This window comes from Psittacula echo, assembly GCF_963264785.1.
Source record: "Psittacula echo genome assembly, chromosome: 1".
Taxonomy (NCBI): Eukaryota; Metazoa; Chordata; class Aves; order Psittaciformes; family Psittacidae; genus Psittacula; species Psittacula echo.
The window spans coordinates 107,101,306-107,122,036 of NC_137735.1; the positions used below are offsets into that span (position 1 = coordinate 107,101,306).

General features: G+C 41.7%; 1 protein-coding gene across 1 annotated transcript in view; it reads right to left on the reverse strand.

The window, feature by feature from the left end:
• Positions 1-19,340, reverse strand: part of EFCAB6 (EF-hand calcium binding domain 6) — a gene marked incomplete at both ends in the record, with an annotated part of 111,726 nt that extends 92,386 nt beyond the window's left edge. Inside the window, 2 exon segments of the mRNA XM_080609804.1 lie at positions 12,475-12,552; positions 19,230-19,340. Of these exon segments, the coding sequence (XP_080465930.1) occupies positions 12,475-12,552; positions 19,230-19,340 (189 nt within the window).
• Positions 19,341-20,731: the final 1,391 nt, after the last annotated feature.

Here is a 20,731-nt window from a genome sequence, read left to right on the forward strand (position 1 = left end):
TCCAAGAGCAGAAATCAATCAGGAGACCACACTGTGAAGTGGCAGCAGTACTTGGTCCAAAGAACAATATTGGGTTAGAGGCTTTTTCTAGATCAGTGCAGAAAGAATAATTATCAGTGGAGCATATTTCACTGTATTTCAAAAGTAGACACCTGAAGGACAACAGGAGCTCAGGGCTTATCAAATAAGATACATTTTCCAAATGTCACAGGCAGAGGACTATGCTATGAAAGGTATACAGTCCAGAGAAATGTGAGGTAATCATACCGAAGACACATGGCCTAGCAGCTAGTTGAGCATCCAATGCCCTAGAATGTAGCTGGACCTGCAGGTTTGAACTGAATGCTCTTTAAATACACAGAAACCTCACAGGGAACCTAAAAACAGAAGAAAACTCCTTTCTAATGAAACCAACATTTTAGGGTGCTGGGTTTGGAGTATGACACTCCAATCTTTTGCCCAGGAAGAGGAACTGAGAGGGAAGAAAGGGGTATAGATACACCTAAACAGTCTAAAAAAACTGTTAGCATTTGCTTTGCCTACCTGTTTATCTGCCCTCAACATGCTAAAAAATACCCTAAAAGCCGAAGGATTATTGATTTTTTGACAAGGAATTTCATGAATGATGACGTGGAGAACTTAAATATTCAATTGGAACCCATTTTATTTAGATATTTTGCTGTTCAAGTACTGTGCTTGCCCAATTTATCAGGAATTTAGAGTGAGACACGGTTATACTTGAAATAGCAGAGGGCATTTAGATTCAAATATCTCGATTTGCCTGTGTCTTCTCAGCCACCTGTGATACAGACAAAATAAATCCAGTAAATATGACCTAAGTCAGTGGCACTGCTGTTTTAGGGCATGATGATTATAGGATGTATAGCTTTTGTACAATAATAAGTGTGCAGACAGAGGAACAGAGTAGACATAGCTGTTTTATGTTTTTCTTAAGATTTAACTGGATCGGTGCAAAATTACCAGCACAGAAATGAATGAATTTGACCCATGAATTTACCACACTTCCAAAAACAAAGCCATTTTATTCTTTCGACTGGGACATTAATATCCTTCCATAAACATATTAACATTAACATCTTGCAACTTGCACTTTGAGAAGAGAATACACTTTCATTTGCTTTAAGGTTTGCCCATAATAACAAATTCAGGTATAATCTGGATATATTTAAACATTCTCAAATTTAATAGGCTTCTTCAAAAGATGTTTGTGTGATATTCCATCAGTAGGAAAATAAAACAAATGTTACAAAATTTTCTCTATTATTTTTGATATTGTGTTGCTTCATACAGAGGTGACTCAGTACCGTTATTTTTATTTGTTAAGCTTCATAAGTTTTTTGAGAAAACTTCATCTTTTTAAAGCCTAAAACCCCAAAATGAAAATTTGTGGGGTTTTTTATTATTCAACACTTATGAGATGTAGTAAATTTTTTATAGATTTATTACTTTTCAGATTGCAATGCCAAACACAAGGTTTATTGTCAAATAAAGCATCTTTTTGGGTTTTGAGTGCCTGCTTTAGAAGAGTATTGCTTCTGTTCTGTAATTGCCTGTACCAAATTATTTAATTGGTTTTGTTGATATCTAATTCTGGAAAGTGTCCCAACCAGAAAAAAATACACAAAGTGAAATAGTGTAGCCAGGCAATATGAACTAACAAAAATTATTTTGGAATCAGAGCATGGAGAATCATAGGATAGTTTGGGTTAGAAGGGAGCTGTAAACATCATCTAGTTCCAGCTCCCCTGCAGGACATCTTCCACTAGAGCAGATTGGTCAGAGCCCAGTCCAACCTGATCTTGAACACTGCCTACAGCTCTCCATTCTTCTTTTGATCTAATGTTAGGGTGGCCAATATACTCCAGCAGGATGAGAGTCCACAAGCACGATGCCTCCTGTAGATTTTCAATAGGCTCCCCTTGATTGGGTGGCCTGTAATAGACACTAACCACAAGGTTCCTTTTGTTGCCTCAGTATCTAATTCTTACCTATAAGCTTTCAACCTGCTTGTGGCTATTCTTTAGTGACAGGTCTTCACACTCTACCCATTTCCTGTAGTAGAGGGCAACGTCTCTGCCCCTCCTTTCTCACCTGTCCCTTCATAGCCTGTAGCAATCAATAGCTGCACTGGAGTCATGGGATTTGTCTCACCAAGTTTCAGTAACGACATCTAGATCTTAGCTTTCTAGCAACATGGTGGCTTCCAGCTCCTCCTGTTTGTTGCCCATGCTGTGTGCATTGGTGTAAAGGCACTTCAGCTGGGCTGTCATCTGTGTCACCTTCTTAGAAGAACATCCATTAATTCCTTTCAGGTATTTCACTGGTATTTCCCTCATGGCTCCTATTACCTAGGGAGGCCCTAGCTCATGTCTGTAAGATTTCAAGTGTGCTCCAGTGTGGCCATCATGTCCCAGACAACAGGCTGAGGGCCTTTGATAGCACCCGTCTCTCTAACCTTAGTATTTCATCCCACAGCTTATCACGAGTACGTCTCATATTATCCCCCTCCCCTCCAAAGTCTTTTGTCAATGAGCCCTGCTGGCTCTTCCTGCTTTGAGAAAGATGAATCCCTTCTGGTGTCAGCAAGCCTGATGCCATGTAAGCCATCTCATTATTGAAAACCCCAGAACTGTGATGGTGACACCATCCGTGGGGCCACATAATAATAGAATTGGCCCATCTATTTCTTCCAGTGTCACTGCATGCAACTGGAAGGCCATTCCAAGGCCCTGAAGTCTCTTTAGGTTGCCCTTGGAGTATGTGTTGCAGCTAACAGATTCATGTTGGTTTAAGGCTGTTTGTAGCTGATCTCCCAGGATGCATAGGCTTCAATTCACAGGCACTGTCATCACTTGATCTCTTTCAACATTTCCATCATAGTGCCTTATAAGAACAATTTCACAGCAACCCATCAGCAGAGATCCTACAGAAATATTCCACATGCTCTTTAGATATGTACTTTCCTACCCCATCATGCTTGGACCATCCCTCTTTGTGCATCCCCTGCTGCAGTCAAAGCTCCAGCTACTTCCCATCCTCACATCTCTGCTCTGTGAAAGCAGGATCTGCTACAGCTTCGTCCAGTACAAACTAATAGGAGCACTGGATCCATCATATCTGAAGCACATATGGACTCCCAGTATTAATACTTAGCCATTGTTCTGCCATTGAAGAGCAGACCAATCTAGTTTCCAAATGCTATACAAACATCAGTCAAGGTTCACATCCTCCCTCTGAGGTAAGCAAGTACTACTCCCTTATGAAGATATGCATACTACAGCTCTAAAAGGTTAAATGTTTCTTCCAAGGTTCCTGGTGAACCAACTGCCAAGTTTAGATGGCTGACTCACTGAAGCAAGATGCTCCTTGCTTTCTGGCTTCACCCTACTTGAAGGCAGCCTCTGAGTTTCTATTTCACCATATCACTTCACATGAAAACTGTGCAAAACCAGCGGGAAGCAGAGTATAGTATCCATGATATAACATTTCCCTGTTCACTGCCTCAGGTTGCACAGGATGTGAAGACGTGCCATGCAACATCTTATTTCAAATAACAGTGTTCCTCTACCCCATGGACAAAAAACCAGTCACACTTAAAACAATTGCAGGAATTTAGCAAAACCGTGAAACAGCTGATAGGAGCTGTTGCCTTTTTCCAAGGCAAGATTTCACTAGTCACCTGGTTATTAGGATCTTTTCTCCAGCGACAGGCAATGGCTCTTATCTTTCTCCACTCACTGGTCTCAAAAGGAGTGGGGAGCCATTTTCTTGTTCATCAGCAAACATTTTCAAATCAGCTGTGAAAGGGAGGGGCTCGTGGGTCCTGTAGGTATGTTCTGCACACACACTTTGTCCTCTTGATACATTGGTTTACTGATTAATCACAGAATCAAATATACATACATATATATAATAGATTCATATGTATATAGAATAGAATCGTAGAATATTTCAAACAGATCTTATGTATATCCTATGTCAGCCAAACAAATGGAAGGGGACAAGCAACAGGCTGACCTAACACCTCTTATAAGCAGAGTAGAGAAATCTTTCCCTCTTTTCACTATTCCTCTGGAAGATCCTCTGGGGTTCTCACTATCTCTTCCGTTCAGCTTTCAGACAGGGGTAGGCATCAGCATCTCCATGCAGACTACTCAATTCTGCCCTGGATCTCAGGCCAAGGACATGCAGCACCAATGTCGCTTTGTGAGACTTCAGGCAAGAGGAATCCCACATTGTCACTTTAGTATCTTAACCCCCATCCTGAAAATCAAGCTGATTGGGGTGAATTTTGATGCAGGACTCATCCCTTTGGAGTGTATTACCAACATATTTATCTTTGCATACTGCTGCATCCGTTTAGTCAGAGAAAGGCTGAAGGCTGTAACTTGCATACAGAAGATAAACTGGCAAATTAGCCTGCTGCAAGCAGCCCCCAGCCACTGTCACTCAGCAGATCACAAAGTCCCCATTATTTATTGCATTATTACTCTTAGAGAAAAATCATGCTGTTTCTTTACTTCCTTCTCAAATTCTGAGTCCTTCATCCTAAAACAGGTCATCTCAAAAATTTGCCTTTTTTTGTGCCTCTGTATCCACCCTGCATGGCTGTAGTCAAAAAGTCTGCAGCACCTGGTAATGTTTTTCACATTCTTTGCAATCTACAAATTACAGGTGATTTCAATGAACAAGAAACTAATACTGACACAACTGACACAATTGCAAGCAGTGGAAAGCTTTTCTAACATATAATACAAAATGACGTTTTATACCTATTTTGATAATACAGTAGAGTAATTCCTTGGCACAATAGAAAGTGTTACAGTAACACTCCAAGAGAAATGAATATTTTACATTTACTCAATGTCTAAGGCAATTTCCTCTTCAAATAGCACTAGTAAACTTCAAAACACTTTTAGGCAAAGCAATGAATTTCTGATACGATTCATATATTTTAAGCAGTAGGATGATCTTCCTTTAATGACTGAAACCTAGAGATTTGCTGGAAACCAGATATCAAAGATCAAGGCAGGTATACGTTTTGTAAGTATCAGTGAACTCCAGAATATCAGTGAATTATTTGTTCTACATATACGAGAGCATTCTTTTTTTCACTTCACTTCAAAAATTGCCAAAATCAAGAAGATTTAGGAGTTGAAAAAGAATGTATACATGGGACAAACTGACAAATATATTAACATTCTAGAAACTGCAACTGTTTTCTCTACATCTGTAAATAAACTCAGCTGCCTAGACCTTAAAGCAAGCTTAAAACCTGAAAACTGACAGTAAAAGTAGTATTGAAGGCTTCCATGCTTACTCTGTTCTGTGTTGAATTGTTCAGCTTACAAGAATAAAGCCTTGTTCAAAAATAATCACTCTTTTTAACTGCTATTTCTGCGAATGTGACTGGGGAATTGAATCAGGCTGTGTACTTTCTGGCTCACATAAAAGCAGCAATAATAAAGATTCTGCCTCTGCTCCTTACTCACTTATTTGAATGAGGCTGCATGAGACAGAATTAAACTCAGCTCAGTTGCGTATACTCTGCAGTGCTACCAGGAGCAAGCAGGAAAATCCTTGGAGGGAATCCTGATCATAGTGAAGTCAGTACTTCAGTGGGGCCAAGACTTTGTATCTTGTTTGTTTTCACCAAAATGGTCAAGGTTCCAAGTCCAGTACTTCTACTGCAGAGCATTTTTGCACCGTAAATAGGCCTATTTGTGGCTACAGCCATCTACTGATACAAGCAAAGGTTGCCCAGAGTAAGTAGCTATAGATCAGGTGGATTTGACTACTTCTTGGCAACTCTACCTGGCAAAAAAAGGTGGAAGAGGATAAAGCTTCTTATCTGGCTAAAGCATGAAGAAGGAAACAGTTTTTATTAATTAAAAGTGTATTTTCCTATAGTAATACATATAAAACAACAAAGGGAATTCAAATTCAGAGAAAGGATTAGATTTCATCAGAGTAGGCTAGGATTTCTCTTCCTTGCCTTGACTGGCAAAACATTTCCAGCACAACTCTAAGCTTTTCATAAAGAATGAAATGCAGAAATCTTGATTCATTTCCCCAGTAATCAGATTTAACTGAAATGTATTATTTAATGAGTGAAGCACAGGTTTGGATACTGCGGTGCCTGGCACCAGTGGTACGTTTTTCTGCCAGCTTGGTGTGACCATTTCTCCTTACAGGTTAGATAAGCTACATAGCAATCAGTTTATGCTATCAGAATCACTCAGCAGAGACACTAGAAGCAATGTTCCTGTTTGTTCTCTGGAGTGTTAGTGATACCACAGCACTTTTAGCAACCGCAGGGACTTGCCATGGTGTCTTTGGCATAATGCACTCTGTTGTCACTGACACGTGCCAGCTGGCTGCTGCTCCCCACCCCAGCAGTGACTGCATTTCAGCAGCATTTATGCATGTAAAGCACTCGGGTATCCCTTGGGAAGAAGGAAGGCAATGAATATTTGAAATATTTTCTTACACTTCAGGAGCACAAAGGATAGCCATTGAAAACAATTCCTCCACATGCATCACAAACGGCAGAAACTTCCAGACACACGCTTATGCAGACTGCAACTTACTGGGCGAAAAATTCCTGCCACAAATCACTAAAGTTCATTTTGCTACCCACACAAGTGTTACCAGTCACTGTATATCGAGGCATTTTCCTCAGAAACTGTGTGGCCCATGGATCTGGGCTTATAAGGTGCCACCTGCATCATGTGTTATTTCCCTTTCCCAGCCTTTATGGAACTTGTTTGGTGGCTCAGGGTATTTGGCAAGGGTGGGAAGGAGATCTGGAAAGGGGCTTTCATGCATTCCCATTACCTCAAGCTCCTGAATTATGCCTACAATGCCATAAACCCTTTTTCTGTTGTTAAACAATTCTGAGAGAGGTCTTAGGAAATCCCTGAGACCAACAGACCCCTAGTGTTATAGTTAGGAAAAGAATTGTGCTTTGCAGAGAAAGCAGCTGACTGGATGAAGAGGGAGAGGAGTTCTGCACAGATGTGCTACCATGGCTTGCATATCTAGGGAGATATGCATGGAGGAGAGTGGGACAGACCCAGTGTTTCTTCTGCAGGAAACAAAAGCTGCTTGACCCTGACATGAGGATCAGAAGCAAAATCTGTGCTCAAATTCGTGGCTGCTGCCCCTTATTAGAGACATACAGTCACCCTAATAAACAACATATGGGAAATCGGGGGTTATTATTTGCCAAGAAAGCAAAAATAGCAAAATTTTAATGGCAGCATTAAGAAATATGCTGCAAGGAATAAGTTGGGGATAGAGTGGTAAAACCTGCTGTCTTCTTCCACTTTTGCGAAAATGTGTCAAAAATGCATAAATTAGTAAAGAAAAACCCACACTATAACACCTGGCAAAAGGACTAGAACTCAGATGTGCTTTCAAGGCAAACCCTACAACACAGGACAGCTTGGAAGCTTACCACCCCAGTAACTGTCTCTGAAGAGACCATGGGTCAGATCCACGGTCTTCAAAATATCCTTCTTGAGAGTAGAAGAGGTACATATGAGGCAAGCTAGCCAGGGAAGGCAAAGGAAGACTCTCAGTCACTTTGCTTCCAGTGTGTCTCAGAGCAGTCTGACAGCAGTCTGTAGCAGTGTCCCCTTCTCTTCGGCCAGCACACCCATGTAGAGATTTACAATTAGATTTTCTGCTCTTCATGACACCCTGCTGTAACAGGTACCAGGGAAGAAAAAGGATGATGGGGAAGCTTTTAGAGGTATGGTTAAATACCTCATCACCAAATGGAAGATTTCTACCTGTGAAGATCTATCAATCTAGCATATGATACACAGAGAGATACATCAGATTTTGTTTTGTTAAAAAAGAAAGAAAGAAAATAAATGCCTGAAAAATATTCTTCTTTTGCTATAAACACATCAGTTCTCATTTTCCCTATATTCTACTTTGGGCCATTCTGTGTAAAATCTTTAATTAAAGATTTCTTTGAAATTGTCATCATCAAACCAGAAGAAAGAAAGTAAAAAATGGAAGGACACAGCTGTGCATATATGAAGTGCTATTCAGTACCAAATGAATTGGAACAAAATAAGTATCGTGACTGTTATGCTCTTAGTTTTGGCTCTGTATTCTCAGTAGCACAGTCTAACTTGTCACTTTATATTGATTCCATCTGTTTACACTCTGCAGAGTATTGGCTTCCTACAGTGAACATTTCCTATTTACCAGCTGGTAAAGATAGGCCCAAACCAGATAGAAAAGAATTAGACTATTTTCAGATCCTCATAAACATAAAATCAAAAATTAATGGGGGAGGGGAGATAAGAGTAGGGGAAGTGAGGAAAATACATGGGCCTGATGCTTGTTCATATTGATAGCCCTTTACAACTCATTAGCAATTTTTAGAGACCTTGAAATTTGTGCAATCAGTACACAAAATAAATCAATTTTCAGTCCTCTTTACATTCTGCTTTACATGAACAGCCTTATTGTAAATGAGAATCAATCACAGTACTTCAGTAATCTCTAAAGAGAAACAGTTAGGTTCTGAATTTAGCTAAAACAATATTCCTACAATAACAGGCCTCTGCTGCACCAGAGCAGTAGTGAGCAGTCAGGGTATCAGCTGGCCAGGAGCACGAAGAGTCTGGGCTTCTGGTATGGTATAAAAGTTCTGGTTCTTGTTACCCACAGCACACAAAGAAGTGCTTAAGTAGCCTAACTACATTGCTGCCTACTACCTTGCGTGCTCACTGAGTCAATAGAAAAGAGCTATTTCCTGTACAATTATTTTTATTTCCAGGCACAGGGTTCAGCATTTGGCCCTCCTTCCAGGCTTTTCTTTTTTTCTTAGGAGACAACACTGGTCATTTTCCTACAGTTTGCTGTTACTTCTCTTTCTTGATCAGTTGTTGGTTTGGTTTTATTTGTTTTCTTGTTTCCTTTCCTTATCTCTGCTTTTCCCAAGACAGTGACCTTCAGGAGTAACATTTTACTATATTTGACTAGAAATGATGGAAGGACTCCTATAGTCAAAACTGAACATGGAGCTTTGAAATACTGGCATTTGAAATACTCAAAATCCTTACCTAGCTTATCTATACTTTTTTGAGCAAGTAAGAATGACTACAGAGGCAGTAAGGCTTACTTCCAACAAACACAACAAATAACTTTAGTGTCATAAAACCAGGCAAGGTGTCCTGGGTTCAGCAGCAGCAGTCAGTTTTTCTCCTTCTTAGTAGCTGGTGCAGGGCTGTGGTTTTGACTTTCGGCCTGGGAATAATACTGATAAAGCTGCTGTTTTCATTTGCTGATCAGAATGTTTACCCTGACCAAGGACTTTGTGAGTCTCATGCTCTGCCAGGGAGGAGGAGAAGCCGGGAGGAAGCAGGGACAGGACACCTGACCCAAACTAGCCAAAGAGGTATTCCATACCACAGCACGTCATGCCCGGGGATGTAACTGGGAGTTTCCCGGAAGGGCACGTCCTCTTCTCTGTCGGGCATATTTCCGGCAGGTGGTATCGTATTCTCTTCCCTTGTTATTTCTCTTATCATTATTATTATTGGTGGCAGCAGTAGTGATTTGTGTTATACCTTAGTTACTGGACTGTTCTTATCTCAACCCGTGGGAGTTACATTCTTTCGATTCTTCTCCCCATCCCTCTGGGGGGGAAGTAGAAACTGCGTGGCTGACTTGCCGACTGGCTTAAACCACGACACAAGGTCAGCCTTGGATCATTTGGTTAAGTGAACCACCAGCATGGCAAGAGTTTCTAAGTGCAGGATAGTGATGACAAATCCAAGGCTGCTTGTTCTGCCATGTCTTTTCACTGACTAGAAAATGCTCTGAACCACTTGCTGATTTTCTTTATGGTATTGGGTTTGCATGGCAAGATTTTGGTAGCGGGGGGCTACACAGGTGGCTTGTGTGAGAAACTGCTAGAAGCTTCCTCTGCATCCAAGAGAGGGAATTTCAGCCAGCTCCAAGACACACCTGCTGCTGGCCAAGACTGAGCCCATCAGCACTGGTGGTAGTGCCTCTGGGATAACATATTTAAGAAGCGGAGGAAAAAAAACCAGCTTCACAGGAGTAATTGCAGCCAGAAGAGAGGGGTGAGAATGTGTGAGAGGAACACTCTGCAGACACCAAGGCCAGTGAAGAAGGAGGGAAGGAGGTGCTCCAGGTACTAGAGCAGAGATTCCCCTGCAGTCCCTGCTGCAGACCGTAGTGAGGCAGGCTGTGACCCTGCAGCCGATGGAGGTCCATGGTGGAGCAGATATTCACCTGCAGCTTGTGAAGGATCCCCTGGAGCAGGGAGATGCCTGAAGAAGGCTTTGACCCTGTGGAGAGCCCATGCCTTTAGTTGTTTTTTCTCTTCCCTGTCCAGTTGAGAAGGGGGAGCGATAGAACAGCTTTGGTGGGCACTTGGCATCCATCCAGAGTAAACCACCATGCTCGTCTTGACCAGTATGCTAGTTATGATGGCTAAATACAGATATATGTAGTAGATGGTCCAAATGTGTCTTTCTGCCTATACAAGATAAAAACCACTATTCCATGTTTTACTGAGGACATTAGAAGCTTTATCTTTTGGGCTTGCTGAATCTTCTTTTTTTTTTTTACTTGCACATACAAATTCAAAACCTTGTCCTTGGCTGATTACATGCATCCAAACATAAGCAGAATAATGTTTAGCTTGGGAATAACCACTGTGATATGTTACAGATAAATATTTAAATGAGTATATGAACTCTAAAGTGTATTTGAATAATTACCTGTGTACATCATGCATTTACATATCTTGCAGTACTTCTTTAACTGAATTGTTCCTGGGATATATATGTAGCCGTAACCTTGCCTTCCGTTAATGGTGTTTCCTGTTAATGTACTAAAATATACATAACAGCTCTATTTAACAATGCTGTTAAAAAATAACATATAACCTTGTAAATTAAATGTACCTCTAATTAGGACTTTGGAGGATATTTTCAATTAATAAATTCTATAATAAGAAGATATTTCAGCAGTTTCTTTTGTGATAGGGAACACTTAACATGAAAACATAAATGTTCCTCTTTAGTTAGCTGTATACAGACAAATGAATAAAAGCTATGACATTAATAACAACTATACTAAGTTATGATTGATAGGCTTTTCTACAGTGAGAAAAGATTGTCTTGGATACAATCTGTCCTAACAGCCTTTGCGATATGTTAACATTTTATTCAGACTACAGTGAGGATATATTCGGATGTCCTACTTTGTAGAAGGGAAGCAAATGGGTTGCAAATACTACTGCAGCCCTGAGGTGCAGTAACAGCTGTGAAATCAGAAAGATTTTATTTCTCCCTCCCAAACTACAGGCCAAGCTCATGCTAAGCACAGCAGGAGATTGAATTTTCCTTGGAATTTACATCAGGTTATGTTTAATGTATTTTTTCTTCTATGAGCAGTCTTAGAGTAAAGCCAACAGACTGTTACTCTGTGCTTTCAAAAGCATGGAATACTCTTCTGTGTCCTTGTAAATAATAACTATTACTAGGCATGACAAGTGACATCAGGTTAACTTGCAAGTGCCCCAATATAATAAAAAATCAGGATGTTACAAACAAATTTTCATGGCTCAGTTTGTACAAAATTAAAATAAAAAATCTAGCCTTCCCATAGAAACACCACCACTTTGTCCTGGATTTTAAAAAGTAGTTTTGTGCTGTTAAAATGTGAGTTGAGATTTAAGCTGACTCTCAAGTGGCTGGATACTTCTAAAGAGTACAAAATGCCTAAAATATTGTTCTTCTGATGTGACAGAATGTTTTACATCAGCCTTGCAAAGGGTTAAGCAATTACACAAACTGTACCGCCATGGAGAATCTAGTTTCTTAAATAAGTCAAGTGTTGTTACTCAAGCCACAAGCATCTAGTAACTAGGAAATAAATTCACAGTGGGACTATGCCAACCCTAAGCCAGAGATTTGTTAAAAGACTGCTTGAAAGAGAAAAAGTGTTTGGGTATTGGATGCTAAAAAGTGTGGATTAGAGAGGCTTTTAAAATGTTACTTTGTACTTTAGCATAATAAAACAAAAACAAACAAAAAAACCCCGACAAACCAGAAAACTGTAAGCATACAAGAATGACCAGATCTTCATAATACAACAGGGTGACACAGAATCATAGAATAGTTAGGGTTGGAAAGGACCTTAAGATCATCTAGTTCCAACACCCCTGCCATGGGCAGGGACACCTCACAATAAACCATGCCACCCAAGGCTCTGTCCAACCTGGCCTTGAACACTGCCAAGGATGGAGCATTCACAACTTCCCTGGGCAACCCATTCCGGTGCCTCACCACCCTTACAGTAACTTGTTACTAGATTTTTTTTATCAGTATATCAAGAGCACCATCTACTTATCTGAAAGGAATTACTACCCCAGCATGTGGTTTCTGCTATTACCCTCATCAACATACTTCCTCCTTGAGCAGGGATTCTAGCTGACTTAACGTCATTATTTGGCAATTGTGACTGTTCGTCCTAAAAATAAAGATAATAAAAAAAGATTACATGAGCATAAACCACAAGTACATCAAGAAATATAAATCACAAATGTATCATATTACTGTAGAAGACCACTGTAGGGACATGTCGTGGTTTAAGCCCAGGCCGTAAATCAGAACTACGCAGTCTACTTCCCCCCCCACCTTTCTTCCCTCCGCTCCTGGAGGGATGGGGAGGAGAATCGAAAGAATGCAACTCCCACGGGTTGAGATAAGAACAGTTTAATAACTAAGGTATAACACAAATCACTACTGCTACCACCAATAGTAATAATGATAAAGGAAATAACAAGGCAAGAGAATACAACCGCTCACCAGCCGGTACCTCACCCCCACCCTGCAGCGTTCTAGCCCCTCCGGGCCACTCTCAGTTCTACTTCCTGGGCATGACGTGCTGTGGTATGGAATACCTCTTTGGCTAGTTTGGGTCAGGTGTCCTGTCCCTGCTTCCTCCCGGCTTCCCCTCCTCCCTGGCAGAGCATGAGACTCACAAAGTCCTTGGTCAGGGTAAACATCGGTGTTATCAGCTCCATTCCCAGGCCGAAAGTCAAAAACACAGTGCTGCAACAGCTACTAAGAAAGAGAAAAACTGACTGCTGCTACTGAACCCAGGACAGTATCCACCCCTTATTCCATACCATTCACGTCATGCTCAGATCCCACATTTTCAATATACCCTCACTCTCATCTCAGTGCACTCTTATCCTAGTGCACAGACCAATCCCTATAAAGCTGCTGAGTCCATTCGGTCCATGATGGTGGGCTCCATTTCTTGTAACAGTCTTTCAGAGCAGGAGAGGCTGTGGGCAGTGTTCACACTCGTCAATAACCTGGGCAATAGTGTCTATTGCTAAGTCCACCCCTCGATCATGAGTCCATCTCTATGTTGCATCTCTGCCCTGATGGCCTGAAGTGTCATGGGCCCATCAGGCTCAAAATAATTCACCCTCCCCTGCAGCAGTTTCTGCAACTTGTCGTCGGGGACTCCATACAGCTGCCTTCCATCTCCGATGCTTCCAAAGCACTGGAGGGGCCCAGTGGATTAGATACTCACCCATACTGTCCCACACACCCTGCCACTCATGACTGTCCAGCCTTGGGGAAAACCTCTTGGTCCCCGTATATCGTCGTCTAAACCCAGACAAGACCCAAACCTGACTCTGCTTAACTCTCGGGATCAGACAAAATGGCCATGGGTAAAACACACTCTGTGTGTGTGCCAACATGGTGATCCCCATCACAATCAGCAGGCAGGTTCCAAGGGTACCCAAAGGCCATTCAAAACCGTCAGAACTCTCAAATGATGCTGCTGTGCTTGTCACTGGGGCTGTAGCTGCTGTGCTTGCCGGCTCTCTCACCACCAGCTTCTCTTTTTCCGAGTCCAGATCTTCCTCCTCTGCCTTGCTGGAAAGTGCTGCGGGGTCTCCTGCATCCTCCTGGGGCTCGGGCTCACGGGGCTCGGCGGACGGCTGCTGGGGGATGCTCTCGGCCGCCGCGGGGCTGGGCTCGGCCGTGGGGCTCGGCTCCTCCGCCGCCTCCTCCCTCTGCTCAGCAGCCGCCTCCTTCCCGGCCTCCAGCCTCGCTCCCGCCGCCGCTTGGTCCCCGGGGCCCCTCTCCCGGGCCGCTTCGGCCGCCGCCGGCTCCCGGGGCCGCTCCCCCTCAGCTCCCCGCAGCCTCACAAAGATGGATGCGAGGACGAGGGCCAGGACGGTGAAGAGCAGCGGGACGGCCAGGTACAAGTCCACGGCCACGTCCATCCCGCCCTGCTGCCGGAGCCCGCCCGCATTACAAGCCATTAACATAAAATACAATGAAACAAGAACCTTAGCCCAAGGCCCACGCTTGATAAACACTAACACAGCAAATACCGGCTCTAAGTAAGCTACTGCATACTGAAACTGTGACATCAAGAGAAACAACTTTGAGAGCCAATAAATCAGCATTGTGCCTTGGTCAGATCTGTCGTTATCTCAACCCTTCGAGCCCCACGTTGGGCGCCAAAAAAAGAACTGTCGTGGTTTAAGCCCAGGCCGTAAATCAGAACCACGCAGTCTACTTCCCCCCCCACCTTTCTTCCCTCCGCTCCTGGAGGGATGGGGAGGAGAATCAAAAGAATGCAACTCCCACGGGTTGAGATAAGAACAGTTTAATAACTAAGGTATAACACAAATCACTACTGCTACCACCAATAATAATAATGATAAAGGAAATAACAAGGCAAGAGAATACAACCGCTCACCAGCCGGTACCTCACCCCCACCCTGCAGCGTTCTAGCCCCTCCGGGCCACTCTCAGTTCTACATCCTGGGCATGACGTGCTGTGGTATGGAATACCTCTTTGGCTAGTTTGGGTCAGGTGTCCTGTCCCTGCTTCCTCCCGGCTTCCCCTCCTCCCTGGCAGAGCATGAGACTCACGAAGTCCTTGGTCAGTCTACACATCGGTGTTATCAGCTCCATTCCCAGGCCGAAAGTCAAAAACACAGTGCTGCAACAGCTACTAAGAAAGAGAAAAACTGACTGCTGCTGCTGAACCCAGGACAGGACACCAGTGGGAAAGGATTTTTTTTGCATGTGAACAAAAGCAAGGAAATAGCCTTCATCGAGGCTGTTCTCCACAGCTCTACACTGCTCTTGGAGAAAATCTGGGACCCTAAGCAGAACAGAGATCACAAAATGGTTTGGGTGATCTAATTCCAACCTGCCTGCCACAGGCAGGGACACCTTCCACTAGCCCAGGTTGCTCCAAGCCCCATCCAACCTGGCCTTGAACACTGCCAGGGATGGGGCAGCCACAACTTCTCTGAGCAACCTGTGCCAGTGACTCACCATCACCACAGGAAAGAACTTCTTCCCAATATCTAACCTAAATCTCCCTTTTGTCAGTTTAAAGCCATTCGCCTTTGTTATGTCATTACATGCCCTTGTAAAAAGTCTCTCTCCAGATTTCCTGTGGGCCCCTATAGGTACTGGAAGGCTGCTCTAAGGTCTCCCTGGATCCTTCTCCAGGCTGAAGAAGGCCAGGTCTCTCAGCCTGTCTTCATGGGAGATGTGCTCCAGCCCTCTGATCGTCTTCATGAACTCCTCTGAACTCACTTAAGCAGGTCCGCATCCCTCTTGTGTTGGGGCCCCAGGGCTGAACACAGAACTCCAGGTGGGGTCTCACAAGAGTGGAGTAGGTGTGGAGAAGTCTCTCTCTCCACTTGCTGGTCATGCTTCTTTTGATGCAGCCCAGCATACAGTTGGCTTTCTAGGCTGCAAGTATGAGCTGTCGTGTTGAGCTTCTCATCAGCCAACACCCCTAAGACCTCTTGAGAGCTGCTCTCAATCCATTCCTTGCACAGCCCATATTGGTGCTTGGGATTGCCCTGACCCAGGTGCAGGACCTTTTGAACAAAAGGTCTAGTTGAACTTTATGAGGTTTGCTCGGACAACTGCTGCTCTACCACAAGTAGAGTGAACAGTAACAGTGATGGCTGTTTGTGTAAAAACTTTGTCTTAAAGTATTTTTCTGGCTGTCAAACAGCACACAAAGGGATGATCTAGCCCTTGGGATCAGGGTACTCAGGAGTCCCAAGTACTGGACAGAGTACACAGGAGTCCCAAGGTCAAGAAAGTTATAGTGCTAGTTTTCCCCTGTCCTCTGCTCCCATCAAGAGTTCTTCAGATTACAGCTCTCTCCTCCTATTCTCATCCAGCACAAACCTGAGATCTATTCGTCACCAGTAACTTTTAATGTTCTTGTAAAAATTAAAAACATATCACCTTGGTTTTGTTTCCGCAACCTATTGATTGCAACAAGCACCAAAGCAGGTCATTTCAGGAGTTAGCAGCTAGCAGCCAAGTTCTCTTTCGCTGGTGGGTTCTGCAGGGGTCAAAATCCACTCTCTGCACATCCTTCTCTGGTTTCAGCCTTAACTAACTGTTTCTGAAAGGCCTTGTGCAGTTTTATTTAGATCTTTATTTGTGGGATGAGGTCCTAGAAGACAAGCTCCGCCACCATTTCAGCCTCTGAATTTAGTGGAATTGGATGAGTTTTAACTAGAGAGAGAAATTAGCTCTGGTAATGCTTCCTAGCAAAATTCCTGGAAAACAGCACCTGTAGTGCCCTCTAGTGGTAAGATTACATCTCTATGCCTGATAGCTCTAACAAACCTACCATTAATTTTGCCTTCATGCATTGCAGTCTCAGGGAAGTTCTCTAGCAAACTAGTTGGCCGAAAGACAAGATCGTCTAAGCATGATCCTAACTTCCCACATTTTACTGAGTTTAAAAGGAAGTCAAGAATAACATCTTATTCTCCTTGAACACTGGAAGAAAATCCAACCCCAGGCATACAAAAAGCTTTAATGTTTTATTATATTGCATGTAATAAAGAAAAGATTAACCTTTTATTCCAGGAAAGATCCCTCATTTGTTATTTAATTAGTTTTCACTAATTAATTAGAATTTTTTAAGCTCCCCTGTCTCTCTGGGAGAAAGTGGCTTAGGTCCCTCCCTTTTTCTTCTTTTCTTTTGCTGCTCCTCTTCTTCCTCCTGCTTCCTTTCAAAGTCCTAATCCCATTTTTGTATCCTCAGTATTACATTCCCCCATTCTCTCTTTGTCTGGGAGTTTTTTTAGCTTTGCACTGGCTGGGAACAAAGTTGGACTGGAATTTACAGAATATTTTTTGAGGCAACTCTTTATTGAAGGCAAGATCATAGAAACCCACAGGACAAACTGAAGGAAAAGGAATTTCCCCACAGATCCCCTTGCAGAATTTCACCCTTTAATGTCACTGGGGGAGGGGATGAGGTGTGAAAAATATTTAGCACTCCGCTAATAAAGCTACTGTGAGAACACAGATTTGTGTTTGGGGTTTGTGGGGTTGTTTTGGTTTGTTTTTTAATTATTTCTGGTTTTACATAGAGTATGGCTTTAATTTCCATTTTACTTCATTGAAGATAAGAATCTAAACTTAATCCCAGTTCACACGCAGATGGTGTCTTCTCAACTTTATTATTGAAAAATTACTTACACTGGCAGTGAAGATGGCTGTGAGTTATTCACTCTTAAAGGATTGAACCCTGAAACATTGTAACTTTCTCACTACTGGGTCCCTTGGTTTAGCTTTTGTTTTTTACCTAAAAATACATCAAGCAGAATGGCACGTTTTCAAATCCCTATTAAACTGAATCAGTTACAGTTCCTTTCATACACTACAACTTTCACTGTGAATTTAGAGAACAGACTGATTAGTCTTAAAGGTTCATACTTTTCCAGTAGCAGATCAGTGGCTTAGCAGACTGTTCTCTTCTCTTTGGCAATCAGGAAACATTCCTATGGCAGCTGCACCAGGTATATGTGCAGAAAAAGCAATTTAGGAAAACTTGTATCATGTCACTATGTCACTTGAGGCTCACATTAACAGCTCGATTCTGCTTTCAGAGCTAGACAACTCACAAGTGATTCATGACTACGATTTTTGAGGAATTTTACTGCATAGTATAGAAAACTTTTTAAGTGTGTTAATACTTCTGGCAATTTCAGTGAACTTTGACAGGAAGTATTTGGCATCTGTATTTCAATATACATGGATAAGTTCTACAGTGATATCAGATTTTTTTAAATACTTCATTAGCATTACTCATTCTTTTCTTAAAACACACAAAAAATAAATCTATCTCACAATTTTGTTTTGTGTATTATGCATTACTAATTCTCAGCAACTTGTCTAGAATTAAGCAGAACATAAACTTAATATGTGGAAAATCCCTCCCCCCAAAAGTTACAACCTACAAGTATTTCCCTCATGTAAGACAGATTTCTCAACTCTCTAGCTCTATGATATTTCACATGTATATATGGAAGTATATTCCTTCTCAGTCTCACTGATGCATCCTTCTCTTGTTTCAAAAGACTATTCAATATGTTTCAGCTGTATATGTGTCTCCCTAATGACGATTTAGCATTAGCAGAGAACTTAATATCCATCTTTGCTGAAATGGGCTTAACCCGTTGTAGACTGATTAGTTTAAAATGCAAATGCAACAGATCAGTTCACCAAATTACAGAAACAAGAGTCAAATACATTAGGAAAAAAATATATAAAACTTAGTCATCCACACCTTCAGGACATAAACATAAGTGTACAATAATGCTGGTGAAGATTTGAATGAGATTTGCCCCCTTTTTGGATAAGTGCCAGTCACAATATCATATAAACACCCAATGTTCCTTCAAATCCAGTCTGACAATGGTTTATAAGGTAGCAAATACCAAAAGTGAGTTGAGAAATTCCCTGTGCAGACAAAAACCAGCTGGTCTCTGACTCAGAGTTCACAATGTAATCTATGCATATTCATAACACTGCATGTATATGAATTTAAGCTGTGAGTTGTTTTTTTTTTAAATCAAAAAATCTGCTAGTAAATTGCAACTCTTTCAAATAGTGAGACACACCACAGACAAAATCCTCATATAAACATACCAATCGTCAAATTTAGTTCACATTATTTTTGCAAGTTTTCTGTGACTTTCATTTGAACCAAGGTTTTGACCATGTGTAGCATCTTTTTGATAACACTGGTCTGGAACCTGTTCCTACTGAAATTTTGCTCTTTACATAAATGGGAACAGCCTCTCAAAGATTATGAATAGCAATAACGTAGCATACCTCTGCCAGCACAGCGTCAAATTCAGCTTCTGTTAGACGGAAGAAAAAGGTTTCGATCACTCTCCTGAATTCACCCTTTGTGATTGTCAGGGTCAGATCAACCTCAAGCATCTGAAATGCGTTTTTCAGTTTCTCTTTTATTTCAGCTGTCTCATGAAGTAAGTTCTGCCCAATGTCCCAGGAAAAGAATGTGGGATCTGGGACAGAGCTCACAGACAGCTGTAAAATATACTAGGCAGTCATCAGATACTCCTAAGTCTGGAGAATCACTAATTTTTCTGAGAATTCAGTACAAATCTGTTCATTTCTAGAAATATATAAGTAAATCAGTTATTTTTTTGTCCACTGACTTGAAAGCAATAAATAACCAAACACATTTGCAAGTATTTAAATTAAAGATTGCAGGGTATCTTTTTTTGCTACTATGGAAAAAGAGTAAGTTGGAAGATACACTTAAATTTTAAAAGTTAAAAAACAATAAAGTAATAGCACATAGATGTGTTCTATGACAGCAGCCCTTCCACTTCAAGCTACAGAGATGATCTCTTTGCCCTGTAAAATGTAGAGGCTTTATTCAGTTATTGAGCTTTGGGTAGAGATTTCATGCAGCAGTGGAGTCAACGTTCATTGTCTGTATATGGAGTCTATGGCTGGTAAGTATTTTAGCTCCTGCCAGCCACATTCCCACAATGTGTGAAAACACAACCAGCAATGGAAGTATCTGACAGTGCAATATGGTGTACAGGGATGCCTTATATTACTTAAGACACCTCTGGCCCTCATTAGACTTGAATAAGAATTAAACAACACCAAAAGATTTGGCCTGATGGGTTTTTTTTTCGGATTCATAATGAGCCAAATTCAGCCACAGCTATGAGCATTTAATTACCTTCTGCTTGAATCAAAGGAGGTTTTTTACACAAATCTGAACACTGTGGCTAGTTCTTAGGCATTTCTGGTTTTTCTAAACATTAATCCAGGATCTGCTCTTAAGTGAATTGTAACTGCCTTCAGAAGAAGCTTTGTTTATAGAAAGCAAGACGGCAAAATACAGGTTTTTGTTATTTACAGCTTTGCTGCAATTTTATAAAAGCCAATTTTTTTCTTATGTTCATCCCTTCCTTACAAGGAAAGTATACAATCATGGACGCCTTGCACATTTCATTTCAACTTTAAGCCATTCCAGCAAAAGAAAGCATTCAAATTCACAGCTGGATACAGCTTCAGTGAAATCAATAGAGCTGTCACAGCTTCCTTCTACAATGAATCTGACCTTAAATCTAAAACTACATGTCAAGGAGAGGAGGAAAAGTGACATGAACCATCATGGAGGAAGCCTCACATGATAATAATTAAAAATTACTTGCAAAAGGAATGCCCACATTGGGGCAGCAAAATCATACTTGATTGGAATAAACTATAAATCTTACTGCTCCAGAAAATGAGCTTTCTGTGGCAAGTGCATAGTCATTTCAGATGAGTTCCCAAAGGATAGGATGTAT